This window comes from Lutjanus erythropterus, chromosome 13 (genome assembly GCF_056507025.1).
Source record: "Lutjanus erythropterus isolate fLutEry1 chromosome 13, fLutEry1.hap2, whole genome shotgun sequence".
Lineage (NCBI taxonomy): Eukaryota > Metazoa > Chordata > Actinopteri > Lutjaniformes > Lutjanidae > Lutjanus > Lutjanus erythropterus.
The window spans coordinates 27,705,080-27,731,263 of NC_139329.1; the positions used below are offsets into that span (position 1 = coordinate 27,705,080).

Sequence of the window (26,184 nt, forward strand, 5' to 3'; positions counted from 1 at the left end):
TAAAACAGGTGCTGACAGTTATAACAGTATGAGCAGAAAAAAACAGAATACAAAATACAAACTAGCACACAAAAAATAAAACAAAATGTACAAAACAGTAAAAAAAAAAAAAAAAAAAAAAAAAAAAAAGAATATTTAAAAGTGTGACTGTAAATAGGTGAAGTATCTGTGCAGATTTATGTAGAACTGCAGTCTAATAAAGAACATCTTATTTCTACTTTTTGTTTGATTTGATATAAAGTACAGCTTGTTACATGCTCTAAATGTAAAAAAAAAAAAAAAATGTGACCCCAAATTGCATACACATTATAAAATGGATAAACATTGTATAGTACTGAACTAAAATTGAAAACTCCTTGTGTATAATAAATACCTAAATAGAAGGGAAAGCATGTTGCTTTGTAGAACATTTAATCTATTTTATTTGCAGGAGATTTGGACAGAAGACAGAGCCTGTGAGTAAATAACATTTTTTAATCTCTGGCTGTGTAGTTTCAGAGAAACACACACCATTAGAAAACACTGTGGAAAAACATTTGCTCTGCTCTGTAGAAAGGAATGTGCTCTTTTACAAAAGGTTTCAAAATCATATAAAGACCATCTTTCAGGTTCATTGTTTACCATTTCATGTGAGTGGCACTTCTCAACCTGTGCACCGCTGTGACTTCAGTCCATTTAGCACCCACCCATTAAAACTAATGAGCTATTAGCAACTGACTTTGAACAACTTTAAGGACAATGTTGCCCCTCCCAGACTGCAGTATACTAACCAATAAGGATGCAGAGATTGTATGGTCCTTTTTTTTATATATAGGATGGTTTTGATTAACTGACAGTGTTGCATATTTTTCATCTATTCATGTTGATGCTTTTGAGTATATGGCCTCTTGCAGGTAACTGTCATCATAAAATACTTGACAGGAAAAATGATGTTCATGTTTTACCATTTTTCAGACTGTTGGCATGTGTAGGCGACAGAATAATGGTTAACTAAAAATAAGTAACATCCTCAGAGGTCTGAGAAAACATGAAATAAATGGTCTGATAAATGCTGATGACGCAGTTTGGATGAGCCCTGAAGTTTATGTATTGCCAGTTTAACACTTTGAAGTGTGTATGACCTTTGGAGAGGCCACGATCCAAGCCATCACTTCATAAAAGAGCACAACAATGTTATAATCCTCCCTTGAGTACAACTGTGTGACCTGCAGTAGAGCTGGGACCACTACTCTTGTATTACTATACTGACATCTTGTGGAGAAATTAGAATACTGCAACTCATACAGGACGTTCAAAACATGTTCAGGGTTCTTACAATAATTTTACAATACTCTTAATGAGTAATGCCAGATTTAGACCAAGCTAAGCTGCTGGACACAAATTGTCTGCATTCTTTATGGATCTAAACTGACCAAAAATCGCACTAAAAAAGTACAATTTAAAAAGATTTTGACAAATGATATTGCTCTGTTCATCTATTCCCTCTCTTTTAAGAATATTTATAGGTTTGTTTTTAATTCTAAAAAAACATAACGTCAGGCAATAATGACTAATATCAATGATAGCAGTATAAAAACAGAATTATGTAAAGCATCAGTTCAGCACAAAAGCAAAAAAAACAAAAACAACAAAACAAAACAAAACAAAAAAACGTACACTTTTCTTAACCACATTCTCTAAAACTGTAATGTGCACATCACAACTCTATTGCATGTCTGCAAAAGGTAATAACTCACCCAAAACTTTGCATTCATGCTTGAAAGCCTAGTTGTTGTGTTTTATGATTTTTCACAATGCGTGTAAATGTTTCTTACATACAAATCTCTTTCATTTGCCAATTTAGCAGACAACACAAACACTGATGTTATAGATATTTCTGAAATAAACATGCATCTGTGACAGATTTTGGTAACTGAACGGCTCAAACGGTGAAAAAAGTTGTAGAGTATAAAAATATCACTAAGAATCATCAAAGCATATGAAAGTGGTTATAAAACGTGTCTATTGTCTATATACTTGTTTTATTAGAAAGTCACACTGTGAAACGAATGAAAGGCATCTATTAGGTAATTTGATGAACAGCGCGGTTCTTGAACGCACCTCACTTCCTCTAGGTGCTCGTGTGTATCTTCAGGAAAAGCGTCTCCACTGATGGATAGTTCAGTCCGACAACAGCGGCTCACGAGGAGACCTGCTCCACTAAGCGACATGTTTTCAGGGTTGAATTTCAGGCTGTCGCGTTAGATGGTGTGTTGTCGGCTTTTTCAAGCACAGTCGTTACATTTTTACCAATGAAACACTGAAACACTGCGGCGTCAGTTGGCTCACGCGAGCTACTGTGCTACAGTGTAGCACGCGGAACCACGGTAACAAAAACAAACCGTGGATGGCGCGGTTGACGTTATTTACACCCACAGACTGGATAACACGGTAAAATCTCATACTTATCACACTGATAGTTTAAAAATGGCTGATGATCACGCACTGACAAAAACGCGACCCAATTCTTCCGAGTCTGAGTAAGTGATTTCTTCTGTACTAACATTTTAATTTAATCCGTGAATCAGTCACTGTGGATGTTGATGGCACTTTGCACACCCAGCAGATGTTTAGAGTAATATTTGTTAATTTATATGTTGGCGTTGACCAGTGCTGGAAGAAGTATTCAGATCCTTTACTCAAGTTATTAGTAAAATCCTGCGACAATTATATGATGAAGCGATTACCAACCATTTTGATAATCGAATAAGCGCTTTGCTTAATTTTTTAAGGAAAAAGTTTAAATGATCTGACTACATCTTCTTAAATGGGTATATTTTCTTTATTCCTCTGTAACAGTAAACTGAATATCTTGTGGACAAAACAAGACATTTAAAGACATCTTAGGCTCTGGGAAACACTAATCGACATTTTCCACATTTTTTCTGACATTTTAAAACAAAAGAACTTTTAATCGAGAAAAAAATTAACCAATTAATCGACTATGAAAATAATTGTTAGTTGCAGCACTAGTTATCAGCAAAACATAGGCTACGTTACTGCAAGTAAAAAAGTAAATGTATTCATTCTGCAGTAAAATGGTCCCTGTAAGTGTTTTACTATTGTATACTACATTTTGGATTAAAGTTACTGCTGCATTAATGTGTATGTTACAGTTTACTGCTGTAGATGTTTATACTTTGCCAATTTTAACAAATTCCTACACTGTTGTGCAGTTTATTCCACCGCAATGCATCACATTCTAAAAGATCATCATGTCTGCAGCATTGCTGTCCTGAGACAATCATGTATCTCTAAAAGTTTTCATGATTCAGAAAAACAGCTGTTTGTGACAATACATTTTCCAGCTAATCTGATGTTGTTTTCTTTAAATAGTTTATGTAGATTGATAAGAAAAAGCATTTCCTAAACCCTGAAAGCAGTGGTGCCCAACCCTGGTCCTCAGGGACCCCTGTCCTGCATGTTTTAGATGTTTCCCTGCTCCAGCACACCTGATTCAAATGATTAGCTCATCATCAAGCCTCTGCAAAGGCCTGACAGCAACCTGATCATTTGAATCAGGTGTGTTGGAGCAGAGAAACATCTAAAACATGCAGGACGGGGTCCCTTAGGACCAGGGTTGGGCACCACTGCCTTAAAGCAACAATTAATCCATCAGTTTATCAGAAAAATTCAAAATCACAAATTTGGACATATGGTTTTCATTGGACAGTAAGGATGTGAAAAATTGTAACTTGAAAATTAATCAGTAAGTTAAGTTGTCAGACAAAAATTTGCCTCCCCAATGTTGAGGAATAGAAGTATGAAGTTGCATGAAATGGAAATACTCAAGTGGAGTACAAGTAACTTGAATTTGTAGCTGAGTACAGTGCTGACTAAATGTACTTAGTTAATTTTCACCACTGGCGTTAGCTGTGTCCCAAATATATCTATAAGGTCTGCTTTACAAGTTTTCAGAAATTAGCTTGCATTTCAGATACTAAGAAGCTGAAAAAGTGTTTTCCTCAGATGTGTTCATAAATGTTCTTGTTTGACAGCATGGGAAGCACCAACGGGGCCGTGAATGCATCTCCTCCCTGTAACTCAGATGTGCTGAGTCCCTCACAAACAGGATATACAAAGAAGGAATTTATTATGATGCCACCTGAAGAAAAGCTCAGACACTTCGACAGCCGAGCTCAGGCTCATGAAGATAACCAAGAGGTTGGTACAGAATAGGATGCGGTGATAAATTTACCTAACTATATAGTAACTGTTAGTATTTTACAGTTGGTTGTGCTCAGAGTATGTGTTGGTTTTTGTCAGCTTTATATAATGCAGTGTATGCACACTACTATTATTATTATTAAAAAAAATAATGTCTTTATCCTGAAGAGGCCAAAACCCAAAGTTACTCAGTTTACAATGATATGAAAACTCAAATCGAAGAATCTGGGACCAGTGATTGCTTGCTATTTTTGCTGGATAAATAGCTAAAACAGTCAATTGATAATTAAATTTGTAGGTGATTCATTTTGTATGTGAAGGAAAAAAAAGCGTTCCTGATAATCATTTCCTGTCTCTGCTCAGTTTGATGCTTGCCTCCAGGACCTAGTGCGTTGTGTGGCTCTGACCAGACTGGTTTATGGGGAGGGACATCTGAAACTAGCCCAGGCCCATGCCAGACTGGCTAAAGCATATTTCCAGTTCAAAGGTAAGTTTGTAAACATGACACTGTGAGAACTCTGCGAATCTTAACTACAGATTATGAGATTAATTCTTAAAAAACAAAAAAAATCACTTAAGACAGATTCACAAACCATTTTGCAGTCTTATGAGGGATGCACCTACACTTCATACGCCTACTATTTGAACTCTTCTTACCCATGATGAAGGCTTCATTTTACAATAAAAAAATAAAATGATGAAAGTATTGTAAATGTGATACATGGTGATCTATTCATATAGCTCCCAAAGCTTTATAGTGATTTGTCTCCTGCATTTTTGTGTTGTTACTTTGCTTTAATAACGGCCAGGTAATGGAAGGATTTTTAAGACGATGTTCAGATTTTGAGTTTGCATGCTGTTTAATGTCCACTCAGTGGTTGTCTCTTAATTCCCTCAGGCTGGGGACCGCAGGCCCAGGAGCACTCGGCCGTGGCTAGAGAGCTGCTGCCCTTCTGCTCCTCCGTCTCCTCCTGCAGGGAAGAAAAGCTTGAGATTCTCACGTGTCTCCTGAGCGTACACCTCACACAGGGAGGTGCTTCACTGCTTACAGCCAAATATCCTTTCCATGTTATGTTTTACATTAATTTATGGGGTCGAACAGAAATATGAACTCAATTAACACAGTGTATAAGTCCTTGATTGTTTTCAACTCTTGAGGAGGCGGAGTCGTCTTTTCTGGAGGCAGAACAAGTTGTTGAGGATCTTCATCAACGGTGTGGCATCAGCCAGGAAGAGAAGATAAAGACTGAGCTGGAAATCTCCACTGGTTTATCCAAATCTTTGTGTGTTATTTTTAGACTTTTTTTAAGAGCAGCAGATGAATTTGTAGTCAAAATTGAAAAGAGAAAAATATGAACAGTAGATTGGAAGCCTTAATGCAACATTTGCCACCAATAACACGTAATACCAGTTGCTACTCTGTTCGCTGCCCAGTAATCAGGTGATTTGCTCTATTTATTTCCTGTGACTCTTATAGTATCATGTTCATGCTGAGCCAAATAACTTGGCCCTATTTCCAGTTAGGTCAGGTCAGGTCTTTTCAGAGGGGATTCAGAGTATTGCCTGGATGATTTGACATTTTTATCGACTGTTATAACTATATAACTTTTGTTTTTCTGTAACTCTCCCAATTGCACATACAGCAAACCTTACATTCAAGTTTGGCCACAAGGTGGCAATAGATTCCTGCACATTTGCATAAAACCAACTGTGCTCATGGATTTTAGAGATGAGGGTTTTTTGCTGACTAAGTTTTGCTGGTCAAAACACCATTATTCCATGTTCTTTTATGGACAACAACTTAACAAATCAGGAATTTCCCCTGCTGTTGTCCAGTCCACTCAGCAGTCAGTGTGGGTGTTTTGTAATGATGCTTACAGACCTGCTGGGTGGGGTTTCTGCACGTCCGCTCACCCACTCACTGCTCAAGTAGGGGCATACATGGGAGAGGGCAGGTTTCCTCCGTTTAAAAGCCTTTTCTCCCTTTTATTCATACTTTGCTTTTTTGCCTTTTTTCTTTTTCTGCTTCCTTAATTATTGACGCCCCTCACCTCACGCCACACTTGGATTTTGCTTTTACAGTCTGGTTTACTCCTTCAGAGACTGTAAAAGCCCTTTATTTCTCTGTTAAATGTCAGCGGCTTTGTTTACTTCACAGCAAGGACCATTTCCATATTATTGATTTGCGTCTGTGTACCAATTTACATGTGCATTTGTAACCCATTGGTGGTATTGACAGCAGACGTCCCAAGGCTCAGGAAAAGATTAAAGACTTTGCGGATCATGGTGGAGACACTGAGCACAGACATCAAGTGCAGAAGATACTGATAGTCTGGGAAGTGTGTGGCCTGGCAACATAAATAAATAGCAGCTACTTGTCATAGCTGAGATCACTGTGGGTGAAATTAGAAGCACAACCAGGAAATGTGTAGTGTATCATAGTCTTACCTGGGCTGAGGTCATCCTACTAATGTCTTTATGTTAATATGGATCCCGTTAATCCTTGTAATGTGAACTGCCAGGCTCGTTTTCATTATATGCATTTTGACTCAGTAGATAGTTTACGCTAACTTTAAATGTTGATATTTTATAGATTAGAGCAGGGGTTTTGCTTGCTTATTTCTTAATTCCTGGATGCCTATGAGATCATGATTATGTTATTTGATAGGCACTCAACAACTGGACCAAACCAGTCTAATACTGCTGTTTGACATATCTTTAGATTATACAAAATACATAAGGTGTAAGCTCTGTCCTAAGGCCCGTATTATTACTGTGTGTATGATCCATGATATAAGCTTTATAGAAGTGTAAAACTTAGAAAAAGTGAAAATGCATACCCATGACAATTCTGTGTAAAATAGTTTTGTCTCAGTTTTAGTGAGAGCAACCTTTTGAGTCTTACAAATTAGCATATAAGCACTCTTCCAGGTAAGTTTTAGCTTTTAAATCTTGGACTTTGCAGTCCTGCAGCATCTACAGTAAACAAGCCTGATCAGCAGCTGAGGTGAGCTCCATTCACAGGAATGTGTAAATGATGCCATCTTGGTCCGTTTCAGAGAGTCAGAGTTTGTTGACATGATGTGTGTAATTGAAAAAATGTGCAGACTCTGGCTGGTGTGTAAGCTTGCTAAATCTCTTTTGTTAGGTGATGACTAAGAATTTGGCATGCTTCTAAAAGCTCTGTCAGTCAACACTGTTGTGATGGAGGGGAATGTTCCCACCAAAGCCTGAAACAATAACCCAAGCTCAGCTCTCTTATAGATCCTGGTCCAAACATTCTGCTCAGCTCTAGATTCACTCTCAAGGTGTGTGCACTTATAATCAGCCAGATGGGATCCGTTATTTAAGGAAGATTTACTGTTAGATCTAAATTAATTGTGTGTGTCTTGGCCGTGGCTGCTAAGATGATTTAATTTGTTTGCCTCTTTGCAACTGCCATCATAAATCAACACTTTGGATGACAGATGTTATCTAATTAAAGATTTTAAGAGTGTATTTTATAAATGATCAAATATTTCTCCACACTTAACTCAATTATCATGCATCATATTAATTGAAATGCACTCTGTTTAGCAAAGCTTTGTGCAAATAGTTTCCTGAGTTTGTGCTATTGCAAAAATCAGTGCTCCTTACGTCTGGTGGAGATCATGCAATCGGTTGGGTGTGTGACTGACTAATGGTTCTGGAGCTTGTCCGTAGCCAATCATGCATGCTACTGGAAGCATCAGCTTAATATGTTTTGTGCACATTTATGACTATATTGTCAGCGACCTCTTGTGGTTGCAGCGATTCCCATTTTTTGACCTTGAAAAAGCTATTTTATTGGCTGCTCTATTTAATATCAACTGTTGATATAGTTATTATAGTTATTGGCTGGTCAGTTGGGGCCACAAGTCATCAGCAACTCAAGTTAGGCATGATTCGAGATGAATAAAACCCCACCATCTTGACTACATTGGCTGCTGCTGTATTTTTTTCTGCGCAGTTGTCTTAATGGCGCATTCAATGTCTGCTAGTAAACAAATGAAAGATGCATACTTCACAACAAAACAACTGTAACTCGCTTAATTCTGAACTGATTTTTATTCTGAGCTTTGCATAAATCTAGATAAGAGATGTATAGTAACCCTACTATACCATATATAAAAAATTGGCAGCTGACAGTTTTGCCGGGATTGCAGTAGGTGCTTCATCACTTGCTGCCTGCACATAACTATGTACAGTCTTCTAGTTGTATAGGCTATTGACTGGATTCACAGACGTAGTTTAAATACATAATATAGCTACTGTATGCCAAATAGTAGTGGTATTTTTATGTCTGAGATCCAGAATCTGCTCGATTCCTTCCAAAAAGGAAGCTCTTATTCCAGATGTAAAATAGTCTCTGATTAATTGGCTGAAATAAAACCAACAGGGATTTTGTTGTAAATGGCCATGATTGAGAATCACTACCCAGGACTGAACAGGTAGTTTAATATTCTTACCCATATCTACCTGAGGCACACAATAAAAACCCCAGTCTGCGTGCCATCAGTTTAAAGCACCACACGGATTTGCTGGAACAAGCTGTTGTGTTTTTGTCCCTCTGTTTTCACTTTGGCTTGGCTTTACTGTATCATTTTCCGAGTGAAAGCCCAGAGCAAACTTACGTCAACTATGTTCTGGAAACGTTTACAAAAGAGAGCTGTGTGGCTTGCTTGGCAACACATGTACAAATCCTTAATTATATTAATTCCCTGCCCTGTGGCCTCTTAGTAGATTTCAGTGGGATGTGGCATATTACCGTTCTGCCAGGAAGTGCGTATGGATGTGGAGTGAATGAGAGGATAGAGGGGTATTGTCTCCGTCCGTCCATGCAGGCAGAATGGCAGGACTCAAGCCATGCAGGAATGTAGCTCTGCTTCAGCCAAAGCTGCTGCCCTAAAAGGACCTGAAGTGTGTGCCCCACGAAACCTATGGGCGGGGCACTGCTTGTATCCATCATCGCATGCTAGGATAATCTTGGAATCATGGGAAAATTCAAAGAAATGAGCAATGTTTTTCTAACCTGTGCTGCTGTAATTTAACCACAGAACCAAGAATAGCCAGATTAATTTGGTTCCTAGGATGTGAGATTGACATAATACTGTCAAGCTTAGGCTTTTGGTTCCCACACAGGCTGAAACATAATGCACCTACTGATGATACTGGGAGGCGTGTTGGATAAAACCTTAAATCTGTGGGTAAATTAATTGTTCAAGTAACCACAGAAAGATGTGTTTTATACAGTGTGGATGTGGGAGGACGGATTTGTGAAAAGGGGTTTCCTGTACTGCTTTGTGACAGCAGTGTATCTAGAGATTGTACAGAAGGGAGTGTTGTGTCCTCTGAGAGAGGCCGCCCCCTTGACTGGAGCACTGAATTAAATTTAGAGTCCATTAGATGGGTTGAAGCTGTTTGCAGAGTAGCTTGATGGATTCCGGATCCTTGCAGTGGTTGATGCAGCCATCGTGTCCTCCGCTCTCTCCACTGTCCCACTGTATTGCTCTGTAGAAGCACAAGCAGTGTCATAGTACAATAAGACAGGATGTGACTGTATTTTTGAAATGGACAAAACAGTGTTGTGTGTAAAGCCAGACAGATATATCATCCACCTGATGTTTTAGGCCACTATTGGTCGTCATGACTATACTGGTCTATATCAGTATCAGTCTAAAGGTTGTCAAATAAGAATTGTTTGCGTTTTTTTTTTTTTTACATTCTTTTAGTTTTATAGACAACATCAATATTATACTTGATCCCTTTTCTTAATCAAAGTTTCTCTTTCTTAATTCAAGTCTCCAGCACCATGGTCAATGTAATGCACAGCACAGTTGGGGTACTGATATTTCAGAGCCATGGTCAGGGCCATAGATTCTTTCTTTCACAAACTTTAGTTAGATAAAGGATCACGTGCCATTCTTTTAGTTTTAGTAATTTATAATAATTATAAACACCAGTGACAGTTTACTGTTTCTGATGCCGTTTTGGACAATAAATCCTGCCTCTATTACATATCTTTATCAAAAGTGTTAACCACATTTGAGGGATCGCTGCAATAGAGTTGAAAGAATGTATCGATACAGTTGAGGATAGTGATAATATGTTTTGTGATACTGTATCTACTCTCAAAACACTGTAATATATTTTGTATATTTTTGATGCATGCAAAGATTCATGGCATAGCAGTGTTGTGATCTATCTGTAATTGCAGTATATTATAACCCATATACTGTATAAAGTGTACTGTACCGTGATATATATCTTTTCACCAGGTTCTTGCTAATTCACAGCCCTACCCTGCCATTTCAGCTAATATATCAATATTGGAACTTTTTAACTCCCTAATATAGTTATCGGCCTGAAAAGTCTGGTATTGGTCGGGCTCTACTTAGTAGGAAGAGCACATACAGATGGGTGACAAATTCTAATAGAGCTTAGATCTTCAGCTTTGCTTTGGTCCCCTACTTTAGACACCTCAGAATGAGTTTGAACACACTGCAGGAGTTATTTGTCAGAGTCTGAGAGGCTCTAGTTAAAGAGACGGGGGTTAAGGGCAGCAAAACTTTAAGTCCCAGAGGAGACATTCAGAGTGAAAGGATGCAACCACGAACAGTTATCAGGGCAATGTGGAGACTTTCCCTATTATAGTCTGTAGTACACCAGACTTCAGCTGCAGCCTTCACCACTTTGTTGGGTTTGGGTTTGGCTAAAGACCAAGCAGTTACTTAGGTGATATAAAACAGGCTTATAGTAATGAAGTAACAGGCTTATGAGAATATACTGTGCTCTTAATAATGAGTGTTATTTGATGGCCTTTTTGATTTTTTTGAATTTCTCAAGTACACTTCAGCAGGGCAACTGTTTTCAAACACAGGGTTACAGACAAATTACTTGATAATTAGACTGCCCTGCTGCCTTATATAGCAGGCTGAGCTGGTCACTGTCTTTGCTTGTGTTTCCGTCTCTTTACAGGCTGTCTATATAAATGTCCTTTCTACTCTATAGGGTCTATAAGCGACAGAACAGACCAGAAGAGGCATTAAGCCAGTGTGAGAAGTCTCTGCAACTGTTGACGGACTGCGGTCAGCCAGAGAAGACGTGCACTGTCTATAGGGACATGGCCGCTATCGAACAGGACAAAGGTCATTTGGATGGAGCTATAGAGCATCTCTCCAAGGCAAGGGGGCATATCACTTGCACATCATACACAACTGTTATCCAATGTATAGAAACACATGAAAGCTTCTTGACACAGTGCCAGACTTTGTTGTTAGGTAATGTTCCCACACCTCTTATTTGGCGATATGTGATCTGTCTTATTTCATGTGGGTGTTTCTGCTAGGCTCATGCCATTGCTATGAGTCATGGCCCAGAGGAGCTGGAGGGGGCTCAGATCTCCCACAGCCTTGCCCTCATCCTCTCTGCTGCAGCAGAGCCCCATCACAATGGTGAGTTTATTCCCAGGCGCAGGCCGGGACTGAGCGAGACGCATAAGGGGTTAATACGGTTTTGAATCTCCCTTTGTCTTCCTATATGTGAAATTCTTTAAGATGGCGTTATGGAAACCAGACTTATAATAGCCTTATTGAAGACATGTCCAAGTTCAGTCATGTTAGTATGATTCACCCATGTCAGTATCTCATAGCAAATGTATGCTCCATTGTAGCTACATGAACCATATGTGACAGCCCCTGCTTGGGCTGCACAAGAGTGGCACACTCTCTCCTCCCCGCCAGCACCTGCATCCTTTGTTGGTTGAGCCTTTGTTACATTTTCAATCCACAGCACTTAACCCTGTACAGTCCACACACCCACATGAACATTGTTATTATTCAGTTTAGAAGAGTTTGGGCAGAGTAATCTACCAAAAAAAAGGTAACAGTACATGTTTTCAGTAATTTTATAGTTTATCGCTGTAATTTAACTCAACATGCATCTTCGTGTGTTTTTTGTGTAGACTCTGCAGGTCAATACTTTGAGCAGAGTCTGAGTGCATACAAAAACTCGGCAGGTTCAGAGGATCCAGCATTTCTCTCTGCTCAGGATGATTTCTGTCGATACCTCCTCTTCAATGGCCAGCAAGAGGTTACACACACACACACACACACACACACACACACACACACACACACACACACTGCGTGGTATGACAGTATATATCATGCGACAATAGAAAATTGTCTGTCATATCATATTATGGACAGTTTTTTATTTTGTTGCATCATAAATCATACTCTTTATGGCAATGTTTCATCATTTGGACGATGCTTAGTATTCTTCTGCACAGTACAGATGCAGGCAGGAAATCTGGATGAAGGCAAAACAAACAAATATGGAGGAGAGGAGATGTGACACAGTTTAAAATCGAAAGATGGACCTCAACCAGCCCAGACAAAACACAGAGCTTGTACCTTAAAGAGGGTCTATTCTTATGTGTGGAGGTGGTTTGGATATGAAAAGTCTGACAGGGAGCAGAAAACTGTACTTTTGAGTGTATTCTATTTACCTTTATTTTTTCTGTATGTTAATATTTAATAACTATGTAAATATGTTATTAACATTAAATGTACAGAAAATGTGCTAGATTGTGATTTGCATCATTATGTGGATATGAAATGACCTGTATTGGGATATTAGATTTGGTCATATCACACAGCCCTACTTACAAACATGCACATCTGTAAAAAGAACAGTGTGAAATGTGATTTCCTCCAGGCAAAGAGAATCATAAGACACCTCATATTTGCGCTCATGCAATTTTTAAATTTCACTCCCCGCATATGTTCAGAGAGCAGCACCATGGAAACACCCTCAGAGTTTGTGATCATCAGGGGATTTATTCCACCTGCTTAACAAGGTGTGGCTCTCACCACTGATGGCAAGAAATGATTTAGCTGTTTTCAATGTACCACTGCAGAGATGTGTGGAGATCCAGAGAGCTTCTGTCGACACAAAGAGATCTACATTTGGTGACCTGAGTGCTGAGGTAGCAGACACCCTTCAGCTGATAGGAAGTGTGGAGATGACTGAGGGCAGGATGAAGCAGGCATACAGGACCATGACAAAGGTAACACAAACAACACAACTAATGCTATTATAGGTGCTGGGCAGAGTAGATGTGAAAAGTGCTGCCAAAGTATTTGTGAGGATTTAATAAAAGGCCACAAGTCAGTGGGCGTGTCCATCCACACCAGTGAGAGTCGTGTTCAAAATATACACAAAGAGGCCCTGTCACATTGAGATGAGCTATTTCCACCACTGTCCCTAAAGCTCAGCGCTATCAGAGTCGCATGCTAATCTTGGAAGGGTGCAGTGTGCAGAGCCGTCCTCCCTGGTGTAAAATGTCACATACAGTGACTTTGTGTTTCCTCAGCCTGGATGGAGCCTGACAGATGGGCCACACAACTTTGGAAAGACTGGCAGTTTGCTAACTGCTGTCAATTAAAGGGACACTGACCCCAATTAGTGTGGCATGCCAATATGTCCTTTGAAACACAAATGACTTTCGCATGTCTTTCAGAGCACATGCATTGAATAAACATCAGCATTTTAGTTAATTTTTATCATGTTTCTCCAGCTCTTACTTCTTAATTAATTTCTTATGTAATGTGTGTTTTGTTTTTCCACATTCACTATGGCTGCACATGTTTGCTGCATGAGCTCAGGGCTGCTGCCGTCAAACTAACTAAAATACACCAGAAAACGGGGGTTTCTTCATACTAGTAATGACATGCCTGTAAGTGAAGGAGCCTGGTGGTTGCTATGTTGTTTTGTTTTGGCAGAGGGGGCCTGAGTCCCCCTCTGCACTGACAGGGTACATCAGGGCTCACTCTCTCTACACCACGTCCCACTAGTAACCTTTCCACTGACACAGAGTAGATATGTGAGAACATTCGTTTCCTGTCATCATGACACCACCTGTACTCTGAGTAATTTTTGTTTTTCCAGAGGAAAACTGCCTCATACAGTGGATACAGTACATGTCCACTAAAAAAACATAGCGAACAATGGTACACACACAAACATACACTTGACATTTCCCTCTTCCTCTGTAGTGCTGCTGAAAAAAAAAGGCCTTCCATTACATCAACCTTAGCAACAGTGAAAACATCCAAGGGGCCAGATGGATCTGTTCCAGAGTAGAGTGTTTCACTTTCCCCGGTGAAGAGGGAAACTTTTCGCTCCCTCTCTCCCAACTTTAACAAAGTTCTTTTCATGTCTTGTTACTCATGATGACTGCAGAAATTGCAGGGAGGCTTTTATCACGTCTGTTACATCACTGTGTGCGCGCGCACAATGTGTAATCATATTGCATCTGTTTTTGGTTAAAAGTTGGATTTTGACGGATTTTGTTATCCAATATTTTCATCACTCATTCCTCTCATTTGATTGGACCAAACTAAATGTGGAGTGGAAAGTGACTCAAATTGCTTCTTAAATCGGTTAACTACCTCAGATTCCTGGGTTGTTGGTTTGGAGTTCTAGTAATAAATCTAGTGAATCCCCCTTGTTGACCTGACACTCCCGACAGGTCAGCACAGGTGTTATCTAAACCTTGGACAGCCACAGTGGTTATTTTGGGACGTTAGTGCTTTCACATGTTGCTAGGAAGTGTTTATTTCCCTCTTGAGTATGAGTCGCACCTCTCATCTTCCACTGACCACTCACTCTGCTGTCATTAAGGTTTTTTGTTTGTTTTTTTTATTTTAGTGCCTGGAGATCCAGAGTCTGTTGTACGGTCCTCAACACAAGAAGACAAAAGCTACACAAAAAGCTGTGGACATGTTGGCCCGGTAAATCTGCATGAGGATAGCTGATTTAATTTACTAGTGTGATTAAAGTAGAGGAAAAGATGTGTTGAAACAGGAAGTGTAAGAATTCAGCTCGTGTTTCAGTAATGTAACCATGTACCGTATGTTTTGCAGGGCACCAGAGGTGGCTGAGAGACAACTGAGGCAAGGTAGAAGGAAAACAAAACCTCACACATTTTCAGTTGTACCATCCAGTGGCAATGATGGAAACTCTGTGTCTGACTCATGAATGTATATTTTTTATTTGTCACTAAAATAACCTTGTAAATTTGGACCAAGATCTAAAGAGGTGTATATATCTGCAAAATAATATAGGCAGCTACCAAAGTTGAAAATGAGCTTTTTAACTTTCAAAACTTCAACAGTTGATGTGCTCAATTCCCAAACACTGAGTGTTGTTAAATGAAAAGGTGATGTAGTTTAGTGGTAAACATGCCCCTGTCCCAACTTTTTGAATCACAATGTATATTTACAAATGATAAAGTTTATCGGTTTGAAAATTAAATATTATGGTATTGTACCATATTCAGTTAATTTAGGTTGAAAAGTTTTGACAAATCATTGTATTCTGTTTTTATATGTTTTATACAACATCTTAATTATTGAAATTGGAGTTGTACATGATTTATGTAATTCTGTGCATTATGTGGAATAAGTTAGTTTTGAATAAATACTCAGACTCAGAAAATATATCCACAATAGGTTTTAATTATGTTAAGGTATGAATCATTTTCCAAGGGCTGGCACCTTTTTAACCAAGGCAGTAATGCCATGTGTTCAACAGAAATCATTTTGTCAATAAAAGCAATGATGTTGGGTTATCAATGGTCACAAACACAAACATTCTTTTCACATCAATAGATTTTCTGTTTGCTGATGTACACATTTTTTTACACTATGAAATGGCACATGGTATCCAGATTACACTGTGTACTTACATATACAGTAACATAAGATAAGATTACTTATTAAACCACAATTTAAGTGCACTGATGTTATACTATCTTTGTTTGAATTACTGCAGTTTGTAAATGAGTTCATGTATGGAAATATGCTGTATCTGGGCACTCATGGTTTCATTTTGTAGGTTTTCAGCAATGAACATATTCATAAAAGCATGGCATTCACACTAAACATTGCACATTTTTTAACATGACGGTGTCAGAAAGCTAATCTGTGAAGACATTGCTCAATAGTTACAAAGTATAATATTTGCAGCCACACTAAGAGAAAAGTTCCAAAACATGTAACCAGACTGTAGTTATAGTGGAGCATTATTGCCTCCACAACTAGTTCACAACACAACAAACCCTAATGTCAACTGTCAGTGCCGCTAAGCTGATGATCCAAGAATAGTCATGGTCATGAACACACTCCTATGTTAGGGCAAAGGTGAATCCTTCAAGCCAACACTGTGATAATCAACAACGAGCAAAAGGAAAGGTGAACAGACAGGACTCACTACATCAAAACCAGATGTGATTATGTAATCACTGAATCCTTTTAATTCATTTAGAGTCTGCTCCTTTTTTCTTTTTTTTTTCATCTTACTATTTGCTTTGACAGCCCCTGTATGGAGTTCTAAATTGTATAATTCACCACTGACACATACCATGCAAATACAGACATTTTACAAATATGTTTCACATCGATGACTGACCATGTAACCCAGCTTTGGTGAAGTGATGGGCAGTTTTTTTTTTTCTAATTAATCAAAATGCATAGTGTAGCATTTGTCGTGAGTAAAGTTAAACAATCTGCAAATACCTAACTGTGTTAACAACCATTTTTAAGTGCTCCATTTACTTGCCCTACATTACATTCCAGCATTCAAAATTTGAAACGTTTCTTAAGACAAATCATCATCTTTCTCTCCACTCCCACTATACCGACCTCAGCTACAAGCCTACCTATTTTCTGTACACTTCACTGACTACCGCACAATATAAACTCCACTGAGTTCCAGGATGCAGTGTATACTAAAAACCATTCCATTTGGCAGCAGTGCCCAAGTCAAAAGAAAAATTAAAGCCCCAGTCTGTAAACAGTGCACAGCACCTCATAACTCAAAGCTCTCGTTTGTTGGCTTGCATTAAATATAAACCAAGTCGACTCATTAACATGGCAGACGCAGCCACGATATGATGGTTGGCGTGATCGGGTGCTGTAAAATGCAGAATGGGATGTTAAAGCTGTACAGCGCATGTTAGTACAAAAATAGAGAAATCTAGAAGGAATAAACAAGCCTCTTTGAAGATAAACTGCTAGCTATAACAAAGTTAACACCAGCGTAGCACTCCATCAGTATTGATCAACATAAAAAAATGCCACAGTATATAGATGTTACAGTTCTAACTCAAGCTAGCCCATATTAGTTAGCACTCCATATTTTTAATAGCAGTACTACAGTTTTGACTAAATGACTGTACTTTGCTTGAAAATTAACTTGCAGTTTGGTACACCAAGTTACAAGCTTTAAGTAGGTACACTAAAAGAAATCACTCAAATCAGTTGAACCTTCTGAAGTCCTGCCCCTTTTTTGCTCTCTGCTCCAATGACAGTTGTGCAACCTTGATACCTTGGTCATCGTTCTCCTTTCCTGTTTTCTGTACTTAGATGTGCTGTGTGCCAGGCTTGTTTATGTGGACAAGAAAACCAAATTATGAAGATGGTTAGAAGATGCTGCTAGGGGACCTGTGAAAGCGACATATATTCACATCTTAAGTTAACCACTCGTTTTGCACGTTTTGCTAACATTAACTAGCTAGTTAGCTCATGTTTTGCTAACATTAGCTAAGTTAAGATGGGACCCTATATGTTGCTTTTACAGGAAAAGGAGAGAGCTGACCAGGGCACCAAGTTTACTCAATTGTTACTGGAGCACAAAGCAAAAAGGGGACTAGGAAAGATCAATTATATAATATTTTACTACAAAACTTACAGCATTATTATGGTGTCTATAAATAGCATTAATGCCATGTGTGGGGTCTGCTGCATCACAACAACCTCTATATGTGCACCTCAACAAGTAGCATTGGCAAGTACTCAATTTGAAGAAATTTATGAGTTCTTTCTAATCATCCGTTGGGCTCTCAAGGTAAACTGTTGCAATTTTTTTCTCTTGAGAAATCTGCACTGGGGACTCTGAGGGCATCTCATCATGGCTGCCCGGTGCGTCCACCTGGAAAGTGAAGGATGATCTTTCTGATGGCCCCAATTTAATATGTTTCTCGGTGATTTCAGACGCAGAATCTCCACCATACACAACATCCTCCTCTTTGGAAACTTTGACGCTGTAGCCTGCTCCTGCCCCACCCTGGAAGGCTTTCTCAAGCCCCAGGTTAGAAGATCTAAGAGCTGCCATGAGCCGCTCCTCAGATAGATCATCACCTCCCTCCAGCAGCCCGGAGTCTTCCAGGGTTTGGGAGACATTCAGCTCTGCAACTATAGTCATGGTGCCATTGTCACTTGACTGTTGCACTTTCTTGACATCAACAGCCACGTTGTCTGGACTTTCACTACTCACTTTTGTGAGGAAAGCCAACTCCTCCTTCAGTGGACCTGACACTGAGCTTTGTAGTTTCTCCAGAGCTCCCTTCAGCTGCTCTTTGGGCTCCAGAGAGTCCTCCCTCAGCAACTCAAGCACAGACTCCTGCACTACAGGGGAGACCCGAACCTCTTCTTCAATGATGCACTCTGGGAAACTGTCTTTGACGAACGAGCGATCGCCTGACATGAACTTGTAGTCATCGCTTTCCTCTACAATCACTCTTCTCGGGGGAAGACCTTCATCTTGATAATACCTCTCATCTGACAGGTCTTCGAGGATTCCATAATGGCCGTATGAGGTAATGCCACCACCTTCCTCAGTTTCAGAAAGATTATCATCTGGTGTGGACACAAAATACTCTTCAGGCTCTTGGTCATGGGAGAAATATGGAGATTCACTCTCTCTAGAGACGTCCTGAACTTGTACAGATTCACCTTTGCTATGATCTGTATCTGTCATAGAGGTTTTCATGGCATCACCACCACTCTTCTGAAATTGGCCATCATGAGGGACATTTTCCAGCTCCTCAATTTGGAAATATGTTGTGGAGGGCTCGTAAAATTTAGATTTGGACTTTTGCTCAACCTCAAGCTCCTCATCACTGTAAGACTCAACTGGTTCCTCAATGATTTCCACATTGACAGATTTATTTCCCAGGTCCTCGCCTCCCTGCAGACCACTTAGTAGGTTCTTGATCATGCTTCCAGTTGCTGTGTCCTTGATGTCCTCCAGTGACACCTTCTTGACCCCTTGGTTCAGTAGTTCATCCAGTGCTGAGTCCTCAGAAATATCCAGCTCCTCCTCCACTTTGGACTCCAGCACAATTTGTGTCTTTGTTGTGCCATCCTCCTGCTCAGTTTTCTCCACATGATACCTCACCTTCGAGTCTCCTGAGGAGCAAACCTTAGCTTCCAAGCCTGCTGGCTTCATCACTTTCTCAATGATCTCCTCTACAGACACAGAGTCTAATATCTTTTTCTCACTTGGGCCTATCGAAGCCTCTGTTTTCCTCTCATCTTTGAACTTGCCTCCACGAACATTATCTTTCTCTGTTTCATCTGACACTTGCTTTTTGCTTTCTGTTTCAGTTTTCATGCTCAGGCTCATCATTGGCGGTGACACCACTCTCACTGATTGGGTGTCAGTAGTGGAGGACTTGATGGGACTGGCTTGCTTCTCTGCCTGAGAGACCTGTTTGATTTTCACAGTTTTCTCCACTGCTGTTGTTTTCTGCAGAATTGGACTTGTTTGGTTTTCTCTCCAGCCCGTCGGTTTATCTTTGGTGGAAGTGGTAGTAGGAGGGGCAGAAGCGGCAGCCCGAGCTTTGGTGAATGAGATCATGTCCCTTCTGGATGCAGGACTCTGATGCCGAGCTCTGCCTGCAACTGAAATAGGAATGACCCTAGAGGGACTTATGGACCCAGAGGGTGGCAAAGGGGATCTTCTCAGGTTTGAAGTTGGTGGTGTGTACCTGACATCCGTATGTTGTCTGGTGGTTAAAGTGGAAGCTCTTGGTGTGTAGGGCTGGGCAGGCATCCTGATGTCTGAGGAATTAAGGAATTATCAAAGAGTAAGTAGCATGAATCATTAGATACTTAAAGGAATAGTTTGACATTTTGGAAATTGTGCTTATTTTCTTTTTAACAAGAGGTAGATGAAAATATCGATACCACTCTCATGTCTGTGCAGAAAATATAAAGCCAGCACCTTAGCATACAAAAACCTACCAGCACCTCTAAACATCAATCTTGTTTGTTCAATTTGGACAAAAAAGTGTAAAAATGACATACTGTGGTTTTACGGTGGCTTATGTGCTAGACTAATATGCAAGTGTGGTCATTACCAAGACAAGCAGACCAAAATGCCTCTGGATGTACTTGCTTAGACTTAGAATCAATCAGAGCAATAAAATGTGACCTATAACCAATCAAAGCAGTGAAAGGTGATGTAGCCATGCTTGGTCTGCTGGGCACAAAATGGCGGCTGATGACATGTGACTTTTCAAATCGGGACCAGTGACGCTTCTCTGACAGTCATCGTATGGACCCAGTTTCTTATTAAATAAACAGTTGTGAAAGGTCTGATTGGATCTGAGGCTAATTAAATTCTGTCTGAATGTAAGGGGGGACCAGACATATCTGCCAGATAAAAAAAAAAACAAAAAAAAAGAAAGCTCATTCGTCTGGTTCCCAGGATATGCCAGATTGTTTCTTGGCTGGGAGCAGTGACTGGATCTTTGCTTCACTATGTGGTTGCCAGGAAACCAGGGATGACTCCAGGAGGTCACTTCACCTAGCCAAGAAATAGTCCGGCACATAACCCCCCCTAAAACCACAAATTGTTGTTTTTGTACACTTCACATGTAACCCTCCGCAAGATGGCAAATGAGCTTTTACCTAAATGTCAAACTCTTCCTTTAAAATCAGTCAACAATAAATATGTTCAAATACAGTACCTATTACTCTTTCTCTTTGGTGTTGAGTCACCCTCCTGTGAGCATCTTGCAGACCCACTCTTTCACCTTCCAGAAGAGCCCTGAGTAAACAAGAGACAAGACAAAATACATTTGAAGAGCAAATAAATCATTTTAGATTACTGGTAATCCTCCTATTTCTACTTAATTATTTGTTCCCATATATAGAGAAAAAATGTAAGACAAATACCTCACAAGGCGGTGTACATCATCCAGCCCTGCCATCTCAACCTTCTCAAACTAAACGCAACAGACTTACAAGACAGTATGAGCCCAGGACCTGACCATATAGGGTGGTAATCACCAAAAACACAACCAGCCACTGTCATGTAATAAAGACCTATTAATATTTAGCTTTAAAAGCTCACCTTTCCTTGGCCATACTTCAACAAACCTACAACCGGTTTAGCAAATCAAAGTGTCTCAAAAAGGAACAACCTCTCTGGAGAGTGCCTTCCGAAAGACTGACCTAAAAATAACATCTACAATGCAGGGCGGTCCAAACTTCCCAATGAATCTCAAAGCAAAAGCTGACTCGTGACACATACGAAGACACATGCCCCTGCCTCGTCTCTGAGCAAGCATTCTGTCCATTCCCACAATTTAAAACAAACCAGATGAGCCAGCAGAAAATCTGCCATATAGAGACACACTGGAGTACTTCTAAAGAACTTCCTGGGAATTGGCTAAATATTATTAATAATACTTTGGTATAGTCCATCAACCACTTCACCGACTGTTGAGATTTCTGTATGTCCTGGGATATGAGGTAAGAGGTCATGATGTTACAGGGATAACCAAAAAGAAAAACCAACTAGATATAACTTCAAATATAAAAACACAGTCTGTTTATTAACTGCCTTATAAATAACTTTGGCTTTCAGTAAAAATAGTCTGTTAGTATGTGGCTATGTTCGGAGCATGAACACTGGACATGCCTTGCTATTACAGGATATGAAATACCAGATGTAATTTGCCTTGTTCCGTAAACACTTAAAATAAACCCCGGGGAAAGTTTGAACACCTCTGTTTAGTACATGAGTAGTACATGTAAGAGTTCTGAGATACTAAATTTGAGCTTCACCACTACATTTCAATTTATGTGAGTGTTCAGATTAGAGCACTTAATGCCAAACCCAGCAGGAAGTAAGCAGCTGATTTCTGCTAATGTGTTTGATATAATCACTAATTAGGCTAAGAGTAACATCAGACAGAGGGGGGCTGGTTTGACCATTAATCTGTTCTTGAAAGCATGGAAATATCACTTAAAAGAGATGATTTGCCTTTTAGATTTTAGCTGACTTTTTGAGTGAAAATTCTGATTGTACTGGCCGGTATTGTCACATGTACTCAACTTCAAAGTATATTTTACTCACCATTTGAAAAAAAAAAAAATCCCAGTTTTTTTTTATCACTTCATGGTTTAACTCCAGTTTGGTCAATGAAGAGAGTTTATGAAGCTCAAACTTCTTGGGGAGTAATTGTTAAAAAAAAACTTTACAAAAAGTGCAGGGCTGATGTTTTGTTCTGCTCCCGTTTGGAGCACTTGCACCAAAATTAAACCAGTACAGACCCTGAAAAGTCGGTTCTCAGCTGGAACTAAAAAAAATAGCAGGTTTTCCTTTAGAACCAAAGTGGGTGTGTCATACTCCACTGGTCTTTGTGCACTGTGCAATGCCCTCTGTTGATGATGATGATTCTTGATCACAATGTTTCCACTCAAAACTGATGAAAAGGTGCGCTGGTTCGTAAGATAGCGGCAAGATTCCAAAGTTCAAGAGCCAAATCTAATTTATTGAAAGGGGGCAGGTCTTTTTCACCTGATTTTTTTTTTTTACATTCCTCCATTAAAAAAAGCACAGGTCTAAATAATAAAATTAATGGTGGCTGAATTCCATTTGGCTGCTTCAGAGTCCTTCTTTGTGCATGCTGCCTCACTGTCACACTGTCATGACTAACTGGAACTCTTGAATAGAACCCTGTTCCTTTTACTACTATAACAAATGTTAAAAGTTGTGATAAAAAAAACAGTTTTGGACGGCAGAACAAATGAGCTCCTCACCTGTAAGCAGCCACCTCCATGCCCAGATCCATCTTCACCTGAAGAAGGTGTTGATGCTCTCGCATCTTCTCTGCAATAGTGTTAGCCATCAGGTTCCTCTCGTGCTCCAGCTGCTCAATAATCATCTGGCAGAAAAAAAAAGGCAAATAAGTTTTCACTTTGCACACAATTTATTTTTACAAGTCTGCGGTCTGTCGTTTGGTTATATTTTTTTGTTTATCCCTGCAATTTAAATGAAAATACTGTAATCATTCAGCTCCCTTGTTAACCATAAAGTTTGTAACCACATTTTATTTTACTGCAGCCTACAGTGTTGTTAACTTGGTAAATCTGTGTTGTGTCTGTTCTTATATTTGTTGATTTCTAATGCAATGGCGAACTGGCTGCATATTTCTTGTCTAAACCAAGTCTGATCCCACTAACAGACTGCATCATTTAGACCACTTAATCCAACTTCTGTCACTTGTGCATCAGCCTTTTCCAGTAATATTTGACATCCCACATCAGACGTCATGCTCAATTCTAAATTTCACTACGGGCTTAAAACTGTGAGAATTGTGTTTTTGTTCCACTGCGGGGGTGTCTTTAATATTGTATGAGCAGCGTAGTCATTTGTAACTGACTGACCTGCTTAGGGCTCCATCTTTAGGAGGCTAATAAGGATTTGTCAGTCTGACAGCTAATTGGTTTAAGTGGCTAGTGTAATCTAGCAGCGGCCATAAAGTACTGGGGAGGTAGAATGCCATTTAGCTACTCAAGCCATTCAATCCTTTTGTACTGAGGTCACGCAAAAGCCCACCATCTTTGACAGTTAAAGGGAACACAAACATGTCAGCCACCACTTTACTGTTGGTAATGTCATTATGTATTGGAGTGGGGAAAGATACATTAATGTCAGAGGCAACAGCTACTTCAAGCCAGAATGAGCCTAGTCCCAGGATGACGTTATTAAGGTTGTAAAAAAATATACTGATACGCTTGATTATTGCAATATTATGTTTAGTGATACTGTACTGATTCCCAAAAACACTATTGTGATATTGTGATACATGCAAAGATTTGTGGCAGTGGTTCACATGTTTAAATAATATATTTAATTGCTGGCATATCCTGCCAATAGATCCCCCTAAATCTAACAGACTGGACCTTTAGGACTCACTTTTGATATTTGCAGCAGTCTCTGACAGCTGCAGCTGCATCAGTGCCTTTAAGAGCAGTGGGTGTGGCAGGTACAGAGGGAGTAGCCTCTCCCCTCTCATGTGGCTCAGACAGTGTGTTAAAGGGGAGATTGTTCTGCCTGAAGTGTTTGTGATTTGATACGTCTTAAAATGTGACTAAATCACTTAAGTCTCTGTGAAATATAAATCTGACCTTTCCCTTTTCTGTCCTGCTCTGTCATAATGGTCTTTCTCCTCACCTGATATTCACTGAAGTCCACTCTGAATTTTTCCTGCATCTGCATCAGCTGTTCCTCAAGATGCATTTGAATGTGGCCTTGTTTTTCCGCCTCTGTGCGTAATTTGTCCAACTCTGAGGCGTACATCGTCTTTTCCCTCTGCAGGTCACTCAGCATCGCCTGGTCCGATTTAATCGCCTGCTCCATCTCCTCCACCTTCTGCTGGTACATCTCAAATGTCTCGATCCATCCTTCGGACAGACCGCGGGCGTACTCCTGCACCTCTTCCATGGAGGCCGCCGGGGGCCCGCGGTAAGTTTGCGTGATGATGGGCACCACCCGGGACTCCACCTGACGCCGCAGATGATCCATATCTTGCCTGTGCGCATCCTCCAAGCATTTATACTCATTCTGCAGTTGGAATAAACGCTGCTGGAGTTCGGTGTTGGTCTTGTGAGCGTGTTGCAGCTCCTTCTCGCAGCCTTTGAGCTCGCCACTGATGTCCCTGCACACATCCGTCTGCTCGCTGCACAGAGACTGGACCATCTGCAACTCGCGCCATAGCTTCTCCCTCTGCATCTCCGCCTGGGACTTCTCAAAGGACAGCTGGTCCACCATTCTCCGCAGGTTGCGCATCTCTTCTTTATATTTCGGCTGTCGTTCCGCCGTCCTCGACAGTCTGAGTTTGTTTATTTCAGTTATCAGATGCGCATTTTCCTGCTCCAGTTGCTTCGTCCTGGAAAGATACTGGACCAGTCTGCTGTTGAGCTCCTGCAGCTGCTGTTTCTCGCTGTCAAAAGTTCTCCTGAAAGGCAACATCGTGGCTTCTGATTATAAAAAGTGAGTTTAGAAAATGTCCTGTTTGTATATAAATCTAGGAGACAGGTTGTCCCGGTGTCATCTGCGTGCGCGTCTCTGTGTGGACACGACTGTGATGTAATTTGCGATCCGTGGCCTTTGACAAGTGCAGGAGGAGGAGGAGGAGGAGGAGGAGGGCGGGTCCTGCCTCACAGGATCGTCCCAACCGAGTACGAGTCCCTGGCAGATGTTATGCTGCGTTTAAGAGCTGTCTGAATTATTAATACTCTAACGTTGTAACCAAAGATGCAACCGTGAGACAGTGCGTAAAAAATAAAACTAGATACTGAAAATGAGTCAAGATCCAAGATTTAGTTTTAGGTTTTCTTGTGTAATTGCACTCATTAAAAACGAAACAATGTTGTGCAGTATAATAAGATCAAAATACGTATCTGTTATATTTTATTGATATAAATTACATTACAAATGACATCGAATTACATTTTAGTTGGTAATCTAAAAAGCTAATTTAAACTGAATAGGCCTACGATTGGATTGGCCTGCTCTGTGATTATTTCAGAATTAAACAGAAAATTCTGCATTTGACACTAAAAAAAAATCATATAGCCACAAACAATTGAGTTCCACAAATAGTCTTTAATTTCTAAACATGTCAAAATATTTTCAATAGAAATAAAATCCATTTTGCATATAATTTTTTATTGAGGACTTAAGAATGTCTGGCACAATACTTAATAATTAATAGAGCAATGGTTATGGAAGCATTTCATGATTATAAAATGTCTATATTTTAAAGATACAATCAAACATGTAATCAAGTAATACTTGACAGTGTAACTATAA

General features: G+C 39.8%; 2 protein-coding genes across 2 annotated transcripts; one reads left to right on the top strand and one right to left on the bottom strand.

The window, feature by feature from the left end:
- The first annotated feature begins 2,315 nt into the window (after positions 1-2,315).
- ttc23 (tetratricopeptide repeat domain 23) lies at positions 2,316-16,034 on the top strand. Its single transcript, XM_084734776.1, has 11 exons — positions 2,316-2,519; positions 4,038-4,203; positions 4,570-4,693; positions 5,105-5,261; positions 5,358-5,481; positions 11,234-11,407; positions 11,573-11,678; positions 12,188-12,315; positions 13,148-13,297; positions 14,941-15,023; positions 15,156-16,034. The coding sequence occupies exons 1-11, from the start codon at positions 2,467-2,469 to the stop codon at positions 15,268-15,270; spliced, it is 1,380 nt and encodes a 459-aa protein (XP_084590902.1). The 5' UTR covers positions 2,316-2,466; the 3' UTR covers positions 15,271-16,034.
- A 1,816-nt stretch (positions 16,035-17,850) lies between these two features.
- Positions 17,851-25,484, bottom strand: synm (synemin, intermediate filament protein). Its single transcript, XM_084734938.1, has 4 exons — positions 24,544-25,484; positions 23,127-23,251; positions 21,047-21,126; positions 17,851-20,135 (listed from the first exon to the last, which is right to left on the bottom strand). The coding sequence occupies exons 1-4, from the start codon at positions 25,339-25,341 to the stop codon at positions 18,115-18,117; spliced, it is 3,024 nt and encodes a 1,007-aa protein (XP_084591064.1). The 5' UTR covers positions 25,342-25,484; the 3' UTR covers positions 17,851-18,114.
- Positions 25,485-26,184: the final 700 nt, after the last annotated feature.

Excerpts from the sequence above, each read along its gene's own strand:
- ttc23 (XM_084734776.1), top strand. The coding sequence starts at position 2,467 with ATGGCTGATGATCACGCACTGACAAAAACGCGACCCAATTCTTCCGAG. Across the intron at positions 4,204-4,569 it reads CTCATGAAGATAACCAAGAG|TTTGATGCTTGCCTCCAGGA; the intron begins GTTGGTACAGAA and ends GTCTCTGCTCAG. Across the intron at positions 4,694-5,104 it reads AGCATATTTCCAGTTCAAAG|GCTGGGGACCGCAGGCCCAG; the intron begins GTAAGTTTGTAA and ends TAATTCCCTCAG.
- synm (XM_084734938.1), bottom strand. The coding sequence starts at position 25,341 with ATGTTGCCTTTCAGGAGAACTTTTGACAGCGAGAAACAGCAGCTGCAG. Across the intron at positions 23,252-24,543 it reads TGGACTTCAGTGAATATCAG|ATGATTATTGAGCAGCTGGA; the intron begins GTGAGGAGAAAG and ends TTTTTCTGCCAG. Across the intron at positions 21,127-23,126 it reads ATGGAGGTGGCTGCTTACAG|GGCTCTTCTGGAAGGTGAAA; the intron begins GTGAGGAGCTCA and ends TTGTTTACTCAG.